This window comes from Macrobrachium nipponense, chromosome 29, assembly GCF_015104395.2.
Source record: "Macrobrachium nipponense isolate FS-2020 chromosome 29, ASM1510439v2, whole genome shotgun sequence".
Classification (NCBI taxonomy): domain Eukaryota; kingdom Metazoa; phylum Arthropoda; class Malacostraca; order Decapoda; family Palaemonidae; genus Macrobrachium; species Macrobrachium nipponense.
The window spans coordinates 5,498,383-5,520,864 of NC_061092.1; the positions used below are offsets into that span (position 1 = coordinate 5,498,383).

At 36.7% G+C, this 22,482-nt stretch overlaps 1 protein-coding gene across 1 annotated transcript in view; it reads right to left on the reverse strand.

Moving 5' to 3' along the window:
- Positions 1-22,482, reverse strand: part of LOC135206062 (heparan sulfate glucosamine 3-O-sulfotransferase 6-like) — a 159,248-nt gene that overhangs the window by 4,927 nt on the left and 131,839 nt on the right. The window contains exons 4-5 of the mRNA XM_064237256.1: positions 8,168-8,324; positions 4,679-4,852 (exon numbers count right to left, since the gene is read on the reverse strand). Of these exons, the coding sequence (XP_064093326.1) occupies positions 4,679-4,852; positions 8,168-8,324 (331 nt within the window). The remainder of the gene's footprint in view (positions 1-4,678; positions 4,853-8,167; positions 8,325-22,482) is intronic.

Sequence of the window (22,482 nt, forward strand, 5' to 3'; positions counted from 1 at the left end):
GTACAAGAGTCAAATGATGGAATCGGCCTTAATAAAAGAGAAGCAGGTAATGAACATCTCAAAAGGGAATTGGACATCGGACATCGTCGACGCAGTGTTCATTCAACCAACGCTTAAGAAGATTAAAGGAAGATTATCAGCGGGGGTGACCTAAATTGGCTTACTTGTGGACGAATCTCTTGGTATAAATACCACCTTTTCTGTAAACTTTTCTCATTCATCTACCTGAAGAGAGAGACAGCAGTCTCTGAAATATAGTACTTTTCTCTCTACATTTTGGTGTTTTTATGGGCTCCTTTTATTAGATGGAATTCTGTTGTTACAGAACAGTTTTTACATTTTTCATCCATATATATATATATAATATATATATATATATATATATATATATATTATATATATATATATGACTGGTAAAAATGTTCTGTAACAACAGAATTCCATCTAATAAAAGGAGCCCATAAAAACACCAAAATATAGAGAAAAAAGTACTATATTTCAGAGACTGCTGTCTCCCTCTTCAGGTAGATGAATGAGAAAAGTTTACAGAAAAGGTGGTATTTGTACCAAGAGGTCCATCCACAAACAAGCCAATTTAAGTCACCCCCGCTGATAATCTTCCTTTAATCTTCTTAAGTGTTGGTTGAATGAAGACGTTGTCGATCTTATCTGAAATCCATGCTCCTTTTGAGATGTTCATTACCTGCCTCTCTTTTATTAAGGCCGATTCCATCATTTGACTCTTGTACCGGCAGTTGCTGCTATAAATTACACGTGACAAATTCCAGTTTATTCTATGGTTATGTTCATTTATATGGTTGAAAATAGCCGAGTTCTGTTGTCCATACCTAACTGACCGTTTGTGTTGTATTAATCTCTGGGGAAGGGATTTACCTGTAAATCCGATGTAAGATTGGTCACAGTCCTGGCATGGGATTTCGTATACCCCAGAGTCCTTTGGAGATGTCTTTTGTTGGACGTTAATCAGGGATTTGGCTAAGGTGTTTGGGTAAGTAAATACAAAAGGGTTCGATTTTCCGAGGGGGTTGGTTATTCCCTTAATCGTGTCCAGGTGGGGAATTATTATTTTATTGTTGGGTGTATCTCTGGTCTTGACTCATTCCAACAGACTTTTACGCAAGTTTAATAACCTAATAGACAATAGTGCATGGAATAATCTTGAGCAACAAGACAAAGTTTTAAACTTATCCAACACCCCCCTTACTGTAAATCAACATTTAGTTTTAAATTTAGGCTTATCCTTCGCCCTTATGCCAGACCGCAAAAACAACCTAGACTTCATAGTGGCTTTTGATAAATTCATATCTGACAAAAACTACAGCCGTGAAGAGATATGTTTAAAAGGAGTGTTACTAAATGCTTTAACTGACTTACATAAGAAATATCCAGTTCCCCGCAGATTCATGATAGCCATCCACTCGCTAAAAAAAGTTAGATGTTATAATAAGTAGATCCGACAAAGACGGCAAAATCGTAATAATGGACAAAGACTTCTACCTTGACAAAATCAACCTGCTCCTTAGCGACACTAACACATACGAAAAACTGACGAAAAATCCCCTCCAAAACGTTCCCACAGAATTTTTTCGGAAAGTAATATTAATTGGCAAAGACAAAAAGAGTATTGAACTATTAGAGAAATTTAAAGTAATTAATCCTAAATTACCCTACTTTTATGGCCTTCCCAAAACTCACAAAGACAATCTTCCATTCAGACCCATCGTTTCATGTGCCGGAGCTTTCAATTACAAAATTTCTAAATGGTTAGCTGGCCTCCTTTCCCCTTTTTTAGGTGCTTTTTCCCCCAGTCACATTAAACATTCGGAAGATTTTTGTCACAAATTCAGAGAAGCACATATACCACTTCACAACATAAAACTTTTAAGCCTTGACGTAGATTCCCTGTTCACTAAAGTACCAGTACAGGACGTTCTTCAGTTTTTAAGGGTAAAATTATCCCCCTATTCAGATCATTCCCCATTGGCGCTTGACAAAATAATAAAGCTAGTTGAATTATGTGCATCTAACAACGTATTTTCATTCGGGGAATCATTCTACAAGCAAAAATTCGGGTGTAGTATGGGTAGTCCTTTAAGTCCTGTTCTAGCCAATCTGTACATGGAATACTTTGAAACTACAGTAATAAATGCAATAAAACCCAAAAACATGCTGTGGATGAGATACGTGGATGATATCCTAACATTTTGGGATAATAGGTGGGGCAATTTTAATGAATTCCTCTCGAAATTAAACACATAGGTGCCAAGCATCAAATTTAAAGTTGAATGGAAAACAGACAAAAAAATTCCTTTTCTTGATGTTTTAATAATCAGAGATACGACAGAATACAAATTTACCATATACAGAAAACCAACGTTCTCACTTTCATACATTCACTACTTTAGCTATCACGACATTACTATCAAGACAGGTGTAGCTTAGTAACTTGTTCTTAAGAGCCTTACGAATTTGTTCCCCAGATTCCTGGAAAAAGAATTTGAACTAATTCGCAAGCAACTTTCGTCTTTAAAATATCCTGACCATATAATTGAGAAAGCAATTCACAAAGCAAACGTAATTTTCTACCGACCCCCTAAAGACAAGACCAGAGATACACCCAACAATAAAATAATAATTCCCCACCTGGACACGATTAGGGGAATAACCAACCCCCTCGGAAAATCGAACCCTTTTGTATTTACTTACCCAAACACCTTAGCCAAATCCCTGATTAACGTCCAACAAAAGACATCTCCAAAGGACTCTGGGGTATACGAAATCCCATGCCAGGACTGTGACCAATCTTACATCGGATTTACAGGTAAATCCCTTCCCCAGAGATTAATACAACACAAACGGTCAGTTAGGTATGGACAACAGAACTCGGCTATTTTCAACCATATAAATGAACATAACCATAGAATAAACTGGAATTTGTCACGTGTAATTTATAGCAGCAACTGCCGGTACAAGAGTCAAATGATGGAATCGGCCTTAATAAAAGAGAGGCAGGTAATGAACATCTCAAAAGGAGCATGGATTTCAGATACGATCGACAACGTCTTCATTCAACCAACACTTAAGAAGATTAAAGGAAGATTATCAGCGGTGTGACTTAAATTGGCTTGTTTGTGGATGGACCTCTTGGTATAAATACCACCTTTTCTGTAAACTTTTCTCATTCATCTACCTGAAGAGGGAGACAGCAGTCTCTGAAATATAGTACTTTTTCTCTATATTTTGGTGTTTTTATGGGCTCCTTTTATTAGATATATAATATATATATATATATATATATATATATAATATATATATATATATATATATATATATATATATATATATATTTGAGGAGAGAGAGAGAGAGAGAGAGAGAGAGAGAGAGAGAGAGAGAGATCACATCATATATTCACGGAAACAATTTAATGTGTTATATATATATATATATATATTATATATATATATATATATATATATATATATATATATATATGAATAACTTGATCACGAAGCATATAAAACTTGATGCTATGTATAAATAAAGGCCTATGCCATGGAGGAAAAAGTGAAAGGCGAGAAAGCCAAGAACTTTCGGCTTAGCACGACCCTTTACTCAGGCACAACTGTTCTTGGCTTTCTCGCCTTTCATTTTTTCCTCCGTGGCTTAGACCTTCATTTATTTATATATATATATATATATATATAATATATATATCTATATATATATATATTATTATATATATATAAGAGAGAGAGAGAGAGAGAGAGAGAGAGAGAAGAGAGGAGAGAGAAATATCACATAAAACAATTTGAAGTTTTCCATTTCCTCTCCAATATTAATAGCCAACAGCTTCAGCGAACCAATAATTAATCTCTTCAATTAACATCTTGAAATGTCGGTAATTGATTTGTATATTTAAGACAAATGTCCTTTGATATTGGCAAAGGATCGTCGTTTTGCGAGGAATTAAGATCCTACGCAGTGGAAGGACACCTAGCAAAGATTTAGAGATATGGTATCCTACAAAGACTCGTAAGTCCTTCGTTGAGGTATCCTACAAAACCTTATGTATCCTACGCTGCTGTTATCTAACACAGACAGAGGTATCCTTTAGTAATGGTAAAGGATCACGTTTTACGAGGACTTGAGATCCTATGCAGTGTAAAGAATCCTTTTCCCACTTAGAAGGACTCAAATCCCTCACAGTGTGAAGGACCCCTTATCCTTTCTCCCACTTAGATGGATTCAAATCCTTCAGTGTGCGAAGGACTCTTACCCTTTTCCTACTTAAGAGGGATTCAAGTTCTTCACAGTGCGAAGGACCCTTACCCTTTTCCTACTTAGAAGGACTAAAATCCTTCACAGTGCGAAGGACCCTTACCCTTTTCCTACTTAGAAGGACTAAAATCCTTCACAGTGCGAAGGACCCTTACCCATTCTCCCACTTAGAAGGACTCAAATCCTACGCAGTGCAAAGGACCCTTTTCCTACTTAGAAGGACTAAAATCCTTCACAGTGCGAAGGACCCTTACCCTTTCTCCCACTTAAAAGGACCCAAATCCTACGCAGTGCAAAGGACCCTTTTCCTACTTAGAAGGATTCAAATCCTTCACAGTGCGAAGGACCCTTATCCTTTCTCCCGCTTCCGTGCATTACCTGAGTCCCTGAGCGTAGTCTGATATGGCCCTTGTGACAGGATCCCTGACGACGAGTAGGAGCCGGACGTCGGGGAGGTCCGTCTTCACTCGGGCGGGAACCTCCGGGGTGGTGAAGTACGCGGGCGTCTTCTCCACCGTCAGCTGGCCCTCCAGGCTTGGGGGCATCTGGCTCCTGCAGGAGAAATGTTCGGAAGGTGGGTATTAGAGGTAGATGGTTTGGATACCAGACGGGCTGTTTAAAGCACTAACAACCGGATACATAATTCCCTTCTCAGGTCACAGGAGTAAAATGTAATACCGTCGTGACGCCAGCAAGATAATATCCAATATAATAAACATGAAGAACAAATAACCAATAAAGAAACCACCCCCCCCAAAAAAAAATCATAAACTATAATATACACAGGACCATTAAACCCTTCCTGCAACAAAGCAAAGCAAAGGTCCCAAACATAAACAAACGAGCATCGTAAACTAAGAGATGAAGTTGGGAAAGAGGAGAGGAAGGGAGAAGAAAGGAAAGGAGAGAAAAAGAGATGAGAGGAGAAGACAGGAGAGAGGAAAAGACAGACGTTCATGAATACTTATGATGAGTTTCTCTCGTAAGCAGTTTCGATGCTACCGACTGCCTTTCGCTGCTGCTAGCCACTGCCATTTTTTTTTATTAGCTGCTAGCCGTTGCTATTATTTCTTCTATTAGCTGCTAGCCACTGCTATTTTTTTTTATTAGCTGCTAGCTGCTAGCCGCTGCTATTTTTTTCATTAACTGCTAGCCGCTACTTCGCAAAGGCGATAAATCTGATTATGCGGAGAGATCCTTGAAGCTTTGCATAAGAGATGAAAGATGACAGTTCATAGCAGCAACAGTGGCGGCGGCGGCGGCGGTGGTGGTGGTAGTAGTTATAGCAACAGCAACAGTTGTGGTAAGATGAATGGTTGTAGTGGTAGTGGTGTGTTTTTGTGTGTGTGTATGTACGTACTGTCCTGAATACTACAACTAGAAGAACGTCTTAGGCTCCAGACTCTTTTCCGTCGCTTTTTATTGCGAGTTGTAAATCATTCTTAATGCAATGTCTGGTGTAGAGAGAGAGAGAGAGAGAAGAGAGAGAGAGAGAATTTTGAAAGGTTTCTGTGACATTCCTTCGAGGATTATCTTTTTAAAAGGTGCGGTGAGTTCCGTGTCGTAGGGCACAGACAGAGACAGAGACAGAGAGAGAGTGAGTTTAGAACTCAGTAAAAAATGTATCACATCAAAAGGGAAGGGCGTTACAAACTCACTCACTCACTCTCTCTCTCTCTCTCTCTCTCTCTCTCTCTCTCTCTCTCTCTCTCATATGAAAAACAATATAAAAACACCTTACCTATAGCAGCAGGTGTACATTCTCTCTCTCTCTCTCTCTCTCTCTCTCTCTCTCTCTCTCTCTCCATATGAAAATCATAAAAAAAACAGCTACTTATATCAGCAGGTGATGACGTCATATTCATATAATGACGATAATTCTGTTTCTCGAGTCGATGTCAAGTAAACCTGATCGTAATGAACGCGATAATAACACAACTTAAATGACGTCACAACGAATAAGGAAGGACTAATACATCCCTCTTCAAAGAAGCATAAATTATTTTAATGTTCTTCATTCGCAGCATCATTAAAAGTCACTGAGAAAAATAATGTCAGCTGGCTGAGACGAAATCATATAAGAATCCAGAATCAATATTAATTACCTCAACTTCAGGGCTAGCACGTTCCAAGTCGGTTCGCTCCTTAGTGTACAATGTGTATAGGGGTGAGGGCCGGGGGGGGGGGGGGGGGGGGGGGGGGAGCCCTGGTGATGATGGAGTTGGGGGGAGGGGTGTTAGTGGGAGAACCCCTCCCTTCAAGTTACCTAAACGTCGCAATCAACGGGGTCGCTGTCACCGAAATCTTTTCAAGTCACAGTAATCTCGTAGAACTTATAATTATGAATTTCAATGGATTTTTTTTCTGAAGTTCACATAAACGGTACTAGGCGCCAATACTACAACACACCCAACTCATGTTTGTGTAGACTCGAGTGTTTGTAGTTACAAAAAAAAAAAAAAAAAAAATTAATTTCACAGCGTCTGATCCTCAAGACGTCAAGAGAAACTTACACAGCTTTGGGGAGACTTTTCAGACAGAAAGCAGGGATCTTAACTTTCGACACGCCTTTTATCCAACGCACACACACACACACACGCACACACACATAAAAGTGGGGAGTTACAATCATTGTATGCATCTTTGATGACTAAAGCAGGGAGCTGTTTATTTTAGTCGTGCGTCAATTGTACCGAGTCGTGGCTTGGCTGAATAGGTTGACTTGGACCTCTTTTACGAAAAGACTTGCTGAAAATCGGAAGGTATATATATATATATATATATATATATATATATATATATATATATATATATATATATCAATGTATGTGTGTATAAATAAATTCTTCTGTTAAAACAGGATACGTCTCAAGTATAAAAGGTCCATTAAAACACTCTAGTTTAAATCTAAGGCCTTAGTTTTAAAACAGTGTTTTAACGAGCCTTTTATACTTGAGATATATACGTGTATATATGTGTGTATGTGTTTACATACATACATACGTATACATATATACATAAAGTTTCCATTGTAATGTCTGCATTTACGATATAACCTACAATTTTGTTACTAAAAACATACATACGTTCGTATACATATATACGTACATAAAGTTTCCATTGTAATGGCTGCATTTACGATAATATCTACCATTTTGTTTTCGTTACTAAAAAAAAATAAAAAAAAATAGCTAGAGAGGAAGCTCACGCCCGAACTGAAACCTGATAAAAGCTCATCATTTACCGGATGAATTAATCATTTGCCAAATTCTGTTAATGTGCAGCGTGCCAAAAAAAGATAGATAGAGAGAGAGAGAGAGAGAGAGAGAGAGAGAGATAATTACGGATTAATGCGCTTCGAAATTCGAGTGGGATTTATCTCTAAAGTGCAAATGTTCGACGATGAAAAGTTGTCCATCGCAAAATCACCACCCCCCCTGATTAGAGCAAAGGAAATCTCGGATCACAAAATACGTGAGAGGATTAACGCTTACAGATTTAGCGCCTTTTTTTTTTTTTTTTTTTTTTAAGCGATTCACTCGCTGGAACGCTTGACATTTGCTGGACTCAGATTTGAGAATGTCGCAAAAAATGACGAATGTTCCTGATACTGAGGTATAATATATATATATATATATATATATATATATATATATATATATATATATATATATATATATATATATACGTATATATGTGAGAGAGAGAGAGAGAGAGAGCAGAGAGAGAGAGACTTGAAATATAGAATAAGGAAAACGAAAAACTAATTGAGAGAGAGAGAGAGAGAGAGAGAGAGAGAGAGAGAGAGAGAGAGAGAGAGAGAGAGCAAGATTCGACTTACCCCACGAGACGCATCGTAACACTGACCTGTACCAGGCGAGTCCCCTGTGATAGAACCTATCGAAGAAGTGGATCTCGGGCCCTGCCGCCCGAATGGAAGGGTGTACCCTCAGGAACGCCAGGAGGGCACGCGTGCCCGCCTTCTTCACGCCGATGATCAGCACCTGGGGAAGACGACGCATGGCTGATAGCCGTTGGTAGTTGGTGGTTGTGTTTTGGTCCCTGTGGGAAGAAAGACGAAAAAGAAAGAAATTAAAAAGGGAAAAAATAGTTTTTTTTTTTTTTTTTTTTTTAAATGAAATGTTGCCTATATCGGTCCCTGTGGAAAACAGAAGAAGGAATAAATTTTTTTTCTGTTTTTTTGTTTTATTTTGTGAATTATTTTGCATATATTTATCCCAGTGGAAAAAATCAAAAGGAATTTATCTTGTTTATTTTATTTCGTTTTGCGAAATGTTGTGTGTGTGGGTCCCTGTGGAAAAAAAACGAAAAGGAATTATCATTATTATTTTTTTCTAGCGAAATTTTGTGAATGTTGGTCCCTGTGGGAAATGCAAGAAGGAATTAATTTTTGGTTTGTTTTGCAAATTATTTTGCAAATATTGATCCCAGTGGAAAAAACAAAAGGAATTTATCTTGTTTATTTTATTTCGTTTTGTGAAATGTTGTGTGTGTGGGTCCCTGTGGAAAAAAAACGAAAAGGAATGAATTTTTATTTATTTATTTATTTTTTTTTTGCGAAACTTTGTGAATGTTGGTCCCTGTGGGAAATACAAGAAGGAATTAATTTTTTTTTATTTTGTGAATTATTTTGCATATATTGATCCCAGTGGAAAAAACAAAAGGAATTCATCTTGTTTATTTTATTTCGTTTTGCGAAATGTTGTGTGTGTGTGTGTGTGTGTGTGTGTGTGTGTGTCCCTGTGGAAAAAAACGAAGAAGAATTAATTATTATCTTTTTTTTGCGAAAATTTGTATATATTGGTCCCTGTGGAAATACAAGAACGATTTAATTTTTGTTTTATATTGTGAATTATTTTGCTTATATTGATCCCAGTGGAAAAAACAACAGAAATTTATCTTGTTTATTTTATTTCGTTTTGCGGAATGTTGTGTATGTGGGTCCCTGTGGAAAAAAACGAAAAGGATTTTTTTTTGAGAAAAAACAAAAGAACTTAATACGAATAACTTTAGGATTCTTCAACATCTTTCAATAAGATTTTGTACTGAAATCCCTTGAAGATCAGAATAGGAAATACGAGGAAGAATTTCTCCCTTCCAAGATTAGAACTCGAGTCAAGGAGAGATAATGCGTTCTAAGGTAAACCGATACAATAAAAAAAATCCCAAGCTCCTAGCAGTGACATTAAATCATACACAGAAGAAATTATATTTTCCTAAACAAATTTATTATCCCATTGGTGAGCCAAGCGAACATATTTCAAGATTATTCTACTTGTTTATAATTGCATAACATAAAAAAATATTTCACAATACGTGAACATATCCGCCCGACAAGGTGAAATTATTTTGGGATGTGCTACATGCCAAAACAAAATTAAAAACACTTCAAGCAAATGCGTTTTAAGATACCAAGCGTTCTTTCAAGTAGAAGCATTTCAAGATATTACGCGCCTGTTAGGCAAATGCATTTATAAAGTTATCACGCGTCCTTTTAAGTAAAAGCACTCGAAAGATATGTGTAAAACGCCCATATCTTGCAGCCCCCATAAAGTGTTCGAATTGCATTCCACTGAGATGTGTCAAAAATAAATGAATAAGTCTTGTATTTCGTGTTATTTTCCTCATTAGGTAGGCATTAACAATCAAGTTCCTGATAATCGTATTTTTTTTATTTTTCTTCGGCCGCTAAAGATCGTATTTTTATGGCCAAAAAGGAAAAGAAGCTTTTTTTTTTCCGTACTGCACATTGCATTCTTTCCCTAAAGAGCTTACTATTAAGAAATATTGTATTTTTGCTTTTTTTTCCCTCAGCAAGTCATTAACAATTAGGTTTTCATTCTGTGTATTTTCTCCCCATCAGCAGAACATTTGAAATAAAAAAAAAAAACAATGAAAAAATGCGCCAAAGAAATCCAGTTTTCTGTACAGCGTATAATGAAAGCCACCGAAAATAGATCTAACTTTCGGTGGTCACGGTATAATGCTGCATGTGCCGCGGCCCATGAAACTTTAATCACTGCCCGGTGGTGGCCTGTCCTATATCGTTGCCAGATACACGATTATGGCTAACTATAAAATTATAAACTTCTGGGGCTAGAGGGCTGCAATTTGGTATGTTTGATGATTGGAGGGTGGCTGATCAACATACCAATTTGCAGCATTTTGGCCTCAGTAGTTTTTGAGATCTGATTGCGGACAGAAAAAGATCTCAGTAGTTTTTAAGATCTGATTGCGGACAGAAAAAGATCTCAGTAGTTTTTGAGATCTGATTGCGGACAGAAAAAGATCTCAGTAGTTTTTGAGATCTGATTGCGGACAGAAAAAGATCTCAGTAGTTTTTAAGATCTGATTGCGGACAGAAAAAGATCTCAGTAGTTTTTAAGATCTGATTGCGGACAGAAAAAGATCTCAGTAGTTTTTTTTAAGATCTGATTGGGCGGACAGAAAAAGATCTCAGTAGTTTTTGAGATCTGATTGCGGACAGAAAAAGATCTCAGTAGTTTTTAAGATCTGACTGCGGACAGAAAAAGATCTCAGTAGTTTTTAAGATCTGATTGCGGACAGAAAAAGATCTTATTTCATACTGCACATTGCATTCTTTCCCTTGCGTTTTTAGTATTGATCTAATTACAAAACACATCTAGTATAACTGTGTACTGTATATTGTATACCAAGGTGCCTAGCAGCTATATACTATACATTGTGTACTGTATACTGAATACCAAGGTGCCTAGTAACTGCATAGTACAATGTATATTGTATATTGCATACCGTATACCAAGGTGGCTAGTACACCATACATTGTATACTATATTCTAACCTGTGTACCAATGTGTCAAGTAATTGTATACAATATATTGTGTACTGGATGTTGCACAAACTTGATACCAAGGTGGCTGGCACGGTGCCACTCAGCTTTCCTCGTCGAATTACCATAACTAAGACAGACAGGAATTCATTAGCATAATCGTATATTAGCAAGGAGACCATGACAGCGTAGATTAGCATAACGCTATTGATAATAAACCTGAGAGTCAAGTCATTTTAGTACTGAAAGAAATGTTAATTTAAACACTGCTTGTTTATTATTATTATTATTATTATCATTATTATTATTATTATTATTATTATCATTAATATTTTTCATAATGGGCTCTTTATCATGTCCGTTTTCTTAGAGGGTATTCATGATTACTCTCCTTATCTCTGTTGTTGCTCTCTCGTAATTAAAATACTGAAACAAATAAATAAAATAACATAGGAGAGATTAAATAAAAGGAAAATCATAAAATTGAAACAAATCATGAATAAGTGACCATATATATATATATATATATATATATATATATATATATATATATATATATATATGTATTCATTTCATACAATACATACACATACATAAAGTATATAGATATATATATACAATATATATATAATATATATATTATGTATATATATATATATTATATATATATAGATATATATAAATACATATATATATATATATATATCTATATTATACATATATAGATATATATATATATATATATTATATATATATGTATATATATATATATATATAGTATATATATATATATATATATATATATATATATATAACCAAAATATGATACAAAGTAACCAGTGTTGGCACATTCGTCACCGTAATTAAACAGAACGTGCAAACGAAAAACAACGAAACCCGGAGAGAGAAACAACAGCAAAACAAAACAACACAGCATGGAAAAACAACATTACGCCATTACCAACGACGTGAACTTCCGCTGCGGCACTGTAGAATTGGCACCCATCCAATTTTATTTTGTTGTTTTTTTTTCGCATTTTGTTAGCATGTTTTTTTTTTTTATTGCAGATCAATAAACCGTTGCTGGCTTTTGTCGACGCATTCGTGTTCGCGCTGCTGCTGAGCCGCTCAGAGGGTAATACGATGGTAGATAGCTGTTGCTCGCTTCTAAAAGAGGAACAACAACGCAGAGGGGCTGGGGTGTGTGGTGGGTGAGGGGGGGGGGGTGATGAGGGGGGGGGAAAGAACTCGAGGTATTTGGTGATATACAACAAGAGGCTTGAAGAATTTCATTATGTGTGCTACTCGTGGGTTCAGGTAAAGCATACCAAATGCGCCTTTGTGATTATGAACGTGTATTTATAAAGGTGGATGGGTGATATGTATGTATGTGTGTCTATATACATATCTATATATGTATATATATATATATAATATATGTGTGTGTGTATGTGTGTGTGTGTGTGTGTGTATGTATTAATAAAAATCGTCATCATCATCATCGCACGAACCTTAAAATGGTAAAACAAATCCAAATTTATGTAAATTTACATAAAATAAACCTGTACAGAGAACTTTCGAGAATCTGTATGATCTGTATAAACCCCCTTTATCAAACAGCAATAATAATAATAATATAATAATAATAATAATAATAATAATACTTAGGAAGCAGACCCTCTCTCAAGCACACTTTATTAATAGTAATGACTACTTAAGCAGCGTTACGATTGCAGAGATTTCTTCCCTGCTTTTCGAATAGCGGCTTTTTTTAGCATCACTTAAACAGGGTAGTAGAGCGCCTATGGAGGCCATTTTCAAATGCAGAGTCAAAGTCTGTATATATATTTATATTTAAATTTTTAAAGATTAACTATGGTATCATAGTCATCAAAGTCATTCACGGTTTCTCTGTCTCTCTCTTCCTTGTAATATGAATATATACACTGATCTTGACCCTGCATTTGAAAATGACAGCGTAAGGTGCTCTACTATAGCAGATTCACATCAACCGTGCATGTGATGTCTAGGCCCGTCCCTTACGACGCTCCTGATTGGCTGTTGATAAGCCCGTCATAGGGCTGGAAATTCTCAGTCTCTCTCGAGAGTTCACAAAGGAGGGATGTATATTCCACCTCTCCCGAGGGATACGTCTTTCGAAAGAGGTGGAACATACATCCTGCCTATGTGAACTCTCTCGAGAGACAGAGAATTTCCAGCCCTGTGATTGGCTTATCAAAAGCCAATCAGGAGCGTCGTAAAGGACGGGCCTAGACATCACATGCACGGTTGATGTGAATCTACTGTAGCCTGTTTAGGTAGTGCTGGAAAAGCCGCTATTCGAAAAATAGAGAATAATAATAATAATAATAATAATAATAATAATAATAATAATAATATAAAATACAGATGAAGGCACTGCAGCGAAAGCCCGCTCCGTTATTAACTTTTAACGAAGCGGCCGAAAGTTTCGGGCTAACGAACTGAAAGTTCCCGATCATCGGAGTAAACATATTTCTATTTACTTTCATCAAGCGAGTTTCCAGCACCAAGCGTCACCAGAGAGAGAGAGAGAGAGAGAGAGAGAGAGAGAGAGAGGAGAGAGAGAGAGAGATCGCTAAAACTGCTCCACATTTCCGTATTTCTTTGATAAGGAACTGTGACGCAGTGTTAATACTTGCACGATTTGAATCGAAAAGCGTCAAGTTTTCTTTTTTAAGTAAATATTAATAATTAAGATCTAAAGGAAATCAAGGAAATTGCAAGGGTAGTTCTGGGGCATTGCTTACAGCTCATAAACAGGTCTGACGAGGCTAATTACCTTAATTATTTTCATTATCATCATCATTATTCCTCAGTAAGGAGGTATAGTGCCATAAGTGCACCTCATGCGGTGCACCGTAGGCATTACGTAAGATTCGTTGCAACCCCTTTCGTTCATTTTACTGTACCTCCTTTCATATTCTCTTCCTTCCACCCTCTCCTAACAATTGAGTCATTGCGTAACTGCTTTGAGGTTTTCTTCCTGTTACATCTTTCAAACCTTTCTACTGTCAATTTAACGTTTCAGCGCTGAATGACCTAACAGGGCTTACGATGTATAATTATCACAAGTATTTTCGCAACTCATCAGTCAATTTAATTATAATTAATTTCGTAATTCTCTCCGTGATTCGGAGCCAAATACAACCCACTTTCCCTTCAGGTCTTCATTCAGACCACTAAATTCCCAACCATCCTTGGGGGCTTTGTCTAAAACCAGGCACGGTACTTTTCAGTGATGAAAAGGTAGACCCTCTATTCCCCAACTGGCTGTCACGGGCACCCGCCATTTCCATGAAATCTTAAAACGATAAATATCACATCCAAATAAAAAATAAGCGTTAATTTATTTAAGAAGGAGATCGGACCCTATTTTTTCATTCTTAAACACTACTCCCTCACACTCTCGGGTTTTTAAATGGATGAATTTCACGTTCAAATAAAAATAAATGTTCATTTATTTAAGAAGGAGATGATCCGATCCTATTTCCTCATTCGAAAACACTACTTCCTTGTCCTTACGGAGTCTTCAAAGAATGAATATTACATAAAAATAAAAATAAAGGTTCATTTATTTAAGGAGATCGGACACTATTTTCTCATTCGTAAACACTACTTCCTCACACTCTCGGGGTTTTTAAAACGATAAATATCACATCCAAATAACAATAAATGTTCATTTATTTAAGGAGATCGGACACTACTTCCTTGTCCTGACGGGGTTTTAAAAGGATGACTTTCGCATCCAAATAAAAATAAATGCTCATTTATTTCAGGAAATGATTCGTCCCCTATTTCGTAATTCACTATCAGGCATCATTTCCTCGTCCTTAGTCGAAAACCAATGGCGTCATGATTTGAATTCTCAGGACATAAGTTTATATAATCAAATAACTTTAGTTTATATAATCAAATAATAAAGTTTATATAATCAAATAATAAAATTCCTTCTTACTAGAAAGCCAGTGACGTATAATTTTTAACATAATAAACAAGTAAATAGCTTGGAAATTCCTTGCATATAATCGTTGCAAAATCAGATGGAATATAAATAAAAAAAAATTGAAAAGATATAAAAAATAAAAAGATAAAAAAATTGCAAATACACCTGACCACGATTCCTTTCAAACAAATCTCTTCATCCTTACTAGAAAACTACTGGCGTCAATGAATACAGTCGATGGAACGCCAGCTTAAATATAAATAAACAAACAACTCGAATATTGAATTGGCCTCTTTCCCTTTCAAAGAAAGTTCCTTCTCTTTATTAGTAATCCAGTGTCGTCAATGGATACAATCGTTGCAAAGCCAGTTTATATATGAATAAACAAACAACTCGAAAATCGGAATGACCTCTTTCCACTTCTTTCAATTTGAAACGAGAGAGAGAGAGAGAGAGAGAGAGAGAGAGAGAGAGAGAGAGAGAGAGAGAGAGAGAGAGAGAGACCACACCTGCATTTTTATCCTCCGGGGAATGACTTTCAGTTTAAGGGGACGCAGCGCCGAGAGAGAGAGAAATAAATTACAATTGAATTACGGAAAGGGTCAACAAATAAAAGTCTCTCTCTCGATGGCCCGGGCTAATACCTCCGGCTAATTTCTCTGATGGGGTCGTTCGGCGAACGAGATGTCAACACACACACCAGAGTCACGAGAGAGAGAGAGAGAGGAGAGAGAGAGAGAGATGAGGAGAGAGAGAGAGAGAGAGAGATTAGAAATATTTACCAGTCGTATCGCCAAACAAAGAGTCATCCATTGGTGGTGCCATTCGATCCGGGAAGGGAAAAAATTAATCACTGATTATAATCACTCTCTCTCACCAGAGAGAGAGAGAGAGAGAGAGAGAGAGAGAGAGAGAGAGAGAGAGAGAGAGAGAGAGAGGAGAACGTGTTTAAGAATTTTATCAGTTGTATGCCCGAAGAAAAGTCAGTCCTAGGCAATGCCATTCGATTCGGAAAGGAAAAAGAAAATTAATCAATGATTATTATCAGTCTCTCTCTCTCTCTTTCTCATCAGGGACTCACCACCCAACTTTCCCTCTTAATGAAGTTGGGGGGATGGGAAGGGGGGAAGGGGGGGAGGGGTTTAATCGGCAGTCCATCCTTTGACCAAACTTAATTCAGAATCGAACGCAACTCCAATTGAGAGATTCGTCAAACAATGCCTCATCCATTCACAGCATAAGTTTCAATTAACGAAAATCAGCAAGGAATATATTCCTAATTTATTTAGGGAGTTTGTAGCCCTTTTGGCTGACGAGGAAGGATTATGATTATTATTATTATAAAATAGTTTAACCAGACCACTGGTTAAGCTATTTTTTATAATAATAATAATAATAATAATAATAATACTTGCTCGCCAGTTCAAAGGGTTACTAGGAAAATTACTTAACGGGAATATAGTGAATAGAAATAAAATGTCTGGTGATCGATTATAATTATCATTAATCTTAAGTCAAGGTAAACACTAAGCTCATTAGGGTTAGCAGTAATAGTACGTCTTGTCGTTGAAGTTACCATTAACTAAGCACATTTTTGCTATTAATAAGGATTTATTGAAAGAAAACATTGTTCTATATATCCAAGTGAAAGAAAACATTGTTCTATATATCCAAGTGAAAGAAAACATTGTTCTATATATCCAACCACCACCCCCCTTTCAATCCGCCACTGACTAATAGGCAACTTAAAAGTAACAGTAATCACCCGGAGAAGTATTACCTAAGTATTGACTAAGTAAAGTTAGTGTAATCGCTTGAGGAAGGAGAAGTAGTCGTGGGGCTCAAGTGGCTTAAATTCAAAAGTTAAAGCAACTGCTCTTGCAACTAGTTAATAATTCACCAACTGCCTCCGAGATCACTTTTGCTTCAAGTCGGATCAGGTGAAAAGGGATCTGATCCCTTTAAAGAAGTTTGACCTCTGCCAACAGAGGTTTGATCCCTTAAAAAAAAAGAGGTTCGATCTCTGGAGAGAGGTTCGATCTCTTAAAATATCTCATTAGAGAGTTTTCAACTCCTTAAAGAGGTTTGATTCATTAAATGAGGTTTGATCTCTTAAAAGAGGTTTGATCTCTTACAAGAGTTTTGATTCATTAAAGGAGGTTTGATCTTTTCAAAAGTAGTTTAATCTCATCAAAGAGGTTTGATCCCTTATAAGAGATCTGATCTCTTACAAGAGGTTTGAACTTTTCAAAACAGGTTTGATCACTTAAGAGAGGTTTGATCTCATTAAGAGAGGTTCGATCTCATTAAGAGAGGTTCGATCTCTTTAAATAGGTTCGACCTCATAAAAGAGATTCGATCACTTCAGAGATCTGTTTCGTTTATTTTGAAAATATTACCTTAAGAGGAGACTATCAGATCAATCATTTTACAGGAGGGAGAGACTATTCAAATTTACGTCTTTGAAAGATAGGGGAAAATTATGACAAATTTGTCCCTCACTCCCAAAAAAAGGGGGGTGGGGAGTGTCTCTTGATGTCTTTGGCGATTAACAAAAAATAAAAATAATAAAAAACTTGTCATGGCTAAAAATTACAAAGAATTTGTCGCTCAACCCGCCGCTCCCCCCCCCCCCCCCCCCACGAAAAAGGGGTTCGTGTCTCTTGAAGTCTTTGGCGATTAAGAAAAAAATAACAAAACTTGAGTCTTGGCTAACTCAGTTTGAATGAATAAATAGCCATTTTCCTCAGGGTTGAAAATGGTCTTCCTTTAGTTTAAGAAAAAAAAAAAATTGACTGTCAGGTGACTTTACATGCTCACGCGAAGGGTTTAACGCATTTTGGCTGCTAATGAAGAAAACCTGGCCTTATGCCAGCACGGCCTCTTGCTCCAGGTCCCGACGATTATTATATATATATTATATATATATAAAAAAAAACATACAACTAGCAAGCAGCTGCATACAGCAGTGTCAGAACAAGGTTCAGAGGTCAACAGGAGATAAATAAATAAATAAATATATAAATAAATAAATAAATAAGTAAATAAATAAAAATGTAAAAGTAGATAAAAATAAATAAAAATACAATAAATAAATAAATTAAAATAAAAAGTAAAAGAAAAAAAAGAAAATCAGAATCCTAGTTCTGGGACCCAAAAAAGACTGTCTTCTCAACCCCCTCCCCCACCCACCCTAACCCCCGCCCCCTCCCTTAAAACCCCATGCGAAGATGAAAGAGATCTTATCTCATTAGCATCTGCCAGAGGCGTTATCTCTTATCAGCATTCAGAGCCGCTATGGATAACCGGAAGTCGCTTACCTCAATTCTCTCAATATTTCTTCTTTTTTTCTTCCTCATCTTTTCTTTTTTTCTTCCTCTTCCTCTCTTTCGTTCTTTCTTCTCCTCGAGTCTCCTGCAATATTCCTCTCACTATCTCTTTCTTTTTTTCCCTCCCTGATTCTCCTATAATAATTCGATCTGTGTCTTTTCCCTGATTATCCCATTGTAATTCCCCCCCTCTCTCTCTATTATTTATCACTGATACTCCAGCAATAATTCTCTCTCTCTCTCTCCTCTTTGTTTTCCTGCAATCTCTCTCTCTTTCTCTTTCCTTATTCTCCTACAATAATTCTCTCTCTCTTATTTATCACTGATTCTCTTACAATAATTCTCTCTCTCTCTCTTTCCTTCCTGTTCTCCAGCAATAATTCTCTCTCTCTCTCTCTCTCCCTTATTCATCACTGATTCTCCTACAATAATTCTATTTCTCTTTTATTTACCATTGATTCCCCTACAATAATTCTCTTTCCCTCTTTCTCCTTTATTACTGATTCCCCTATAATCATTCTCTTTCTCTCTCTTATTTATCACTGATTCTCCTACAATAATTCGCTTTCTCTCTCTTATCTATCACTGATTTTCCTACAATAATTCTCATTCTCTCTGTTTCCCTTATTTATCACTGATTCTCCTACAATAATTCTCATTCTCTCTCTTTCCCATATTTATCACTATTCTCCTACAATAATTCTCTTTCTCTCTCTTATTTATCACTGATTCTCCTACAATAATTTTCATTCTCTCTTATTTATCACTGAATCCCCTACAATAATTCTTATTCTCTCTCTCTCTCTCCCTTATTAATCACTGACTCTCCTACAATAATTCTCATTCTCTCTTTCTCTCTCTTATTTATCACTGACTCTCCTACAATAGTTCTCTTTCTCTTTCTTATTTATCAGATTCTCCTACAATAATTCTCTCTCTCTCACTCTCCTTTACGTAAAAAAATCTGGAAAAAAAAATTCTCAGGATCAAGGCTGTCTCGAACAGGCTACACAGACGACAATAAAGAAGAAGAAGAAGAAGAAGAAGGAAGAAGAAGAAGAAGAAGAGGAGGAGGAGGAGGAAGCAATAATAAATGGAGTTTGGTCGCCGGAGAGAATGAAGCCATCGGAGACATAAAGAATGAAAATACGACCGTATCCTGACGGTTGTGCACAAAGGCGCTGCAAGAGTAGTGGAAGTATATGGAGAGAGAGAGAGAGAGAGAGAGAGAGAGAGAGAGAGAGAGAGAATCCCAGTAAAAGCAGAAAAAGAAACAATTTTCAGAGAGAGAGAGAGAGAGAGAGTAAATATAAAAATCGGCTGTGGTACGAAAAGACAAAACGCCGAGCGAGGGAACAGGGCGAGAGATAACTAAATAAACAGAGAGAGAGAGAGAGAGAGAGAGAGAGAGAGAGACGAGAGATCCGAGAGAGCCGAGAGAGAGAGAGAGAGGAAGGGGGGAGGGGGGAGGTGGAGGAGGGGGCGGAGTTATATATACTGATCGATGGCTGGGTCTATTACCTAGAAGGTCATCAACCCTTCGACGTAAAAACGAAGGAGATGAATTTGATGGTGGACTTCAGCGCGCGCGCGAGAGCGCAGAATGCTCAAGAGGGAAAGAGGGGAGGGAGCCTAAGGAAAGCAGGAAGTGAGGAAAGGAGGCAGAAGGAGGAAAGAGGAAAGAGACAGGAAACAATAAAGAGAATATCCTTATTACTCTCGTCTTTGTTGACCCAAGGTGGAAATAGTTCCTTTTTATAAAGGTATGAGATTGCGTGTTCTTTTAAGCATACTTACGTACATAGGCTATAGACATACACACATACATACATTTATACATAACAGGTATGTGTGCTGCCTTCATACACATGTATGTTTGTAATTATACTATGCTAGGAGGTGAAAAAAGAGAATTTTATGCAGTACTTACGCATTTGCATTGAGTTTATGTATAAATATATGTGTATATTTATGCATAGAGATAACATGGATTCAATTAAACATAATACATGCACAATCATGTGAATTGTCTTTATAGAGCAGATATATATATATATATTATAATATATTATATATATATATATATATAGATATATATATATATGTATATATATATATATATATATACACACAGTATGTCCATAATGTCCCAGTACCATTACAAGCAATAAATACTTGTAATGGTACTGGGACTTTATGGACACCCTGTATATGTTTGCAAATGAGTGTACTGAGTGATAAGGATTTTATACATACATACATACATACATACATACATACATACATACATACGTAACAATAATGATTTCATTCGCAGATGAGGATAAAGAGAATTTCACAAATGGTCAGACATTTGGACCTCTTATTTGCAAAATTACAAGCAAACTATCAATCACAAACTCTAAGAGACAATGTATTTATCAAGCGGAATACAATAAGGAAAGACAAATGAGCAGTACCACCACCAACACCTCACAATTCCAACTTCCGGTCTCTAGGGCACTACGAGATGCCAAGTTTGCAAAGAAGAATGAAAAATAAGATTTCTCGGGACACTCTGGTGCAAACGGAGAGACATGTTTTTTAAGACCCCGGGAACTGTAGTGTTACTATCTTGTTTTTCGCTCTGAAATGGACCTGCATAAATGAGTAGTTTACACTAAGAGAGAGAGAGAGAGAGAAATGCTACACGGAGATAAATAGAGCACATACATACATACATACACACATACTTGGTGGATACATATACATACACATTTTGCACTCAAGATAGGCATGCCTTAAGCGACACTGGAACCTAGCAAACGTGATCCATTTTTGCGCCACACGACAATAACGCAATATATATATATATATATATATATAATATATATATATATATATATATATATATATATATATATATATATTCTCCTTGCAGTTTGCGTTCTCGATCCCACTTCCTTAGGAATCGGAATCCTACACTCTTTACCTTGTGTGTATGTGTATATATGATGCGTACATGGAGTTATTCATAAAGACGCACATATAGGCATATACGTATATAATATATAATATATATATATATGTGTGTGTGTGTGTGTGTATGTAGATATAATTAAAATCCACGTAAGGAAGTCGAGCGGGGAAAAACGCGCGGACTTTTGCGAACAAGTACTTTCGTAGTATATTCTACGTTTTCAAGTTCACACTAAGTACATGTACATATACGTTCATGTGTATATGTTTAATATATATGTGTGTGTATATGCGTGTTAAATTTATGCATCTATAAGCAAAAGTATGAAAGCAATCATACAAAAACATACATATCCTAAGCCATTTGCATTCAAATCACAAACTGCAACATAAGGAAACATAATGTTTGCTTGCTTGTACGGTATTTTTACGTTGCATGGAACCAGTGGTTATTCAGCAACGGGACCAACGGCTCTACGTGACTTCCGAACCAAGTCGAGAGTGAACTTCTATCACCAGAAGCACACATCTCTAACCCCTCAGGGAAATGCCCGAGAATCGAACTGGCGGCCACCGAGGTGGCAGGTCAAGACCATGCCGATCACGCCGCTGAGGCGCTAATAATGAAACATACGACGAAACATATGGAAAGGGAATCCAATACCGACTTAACCAACAAACAGCAAACCCTCTTTAACAATAAAGTTAAACCCAAAACGACCAACCAGCCCAAGACGAGTGGCACTCATTACGGAATAACCAGAAATAATCCCGGATGAAAGGCGCGATAATCACTTTGAATTCGTCAAAGGGAACAGAACATCCGTAATTACTGGCCTTTGTGACGGAGCTAACGGTCTCTGTAAAGGTTTGTAAAGGGCTGTGATATAAGACTCTGGATACAAATAGAATGGCCTAAGGAGATATGCTACTGTATATATACATCTCGGGAAATATGGATTCTGCTTCCCTATTTAAACGAGGTGAGGGGGGGGGGAGGGTAAGGGGGTGTTAATTAAGTGTATTTCTTACGTTTGTCATCTGTAATGATACACGTATGATATAGGAATGATCTGAT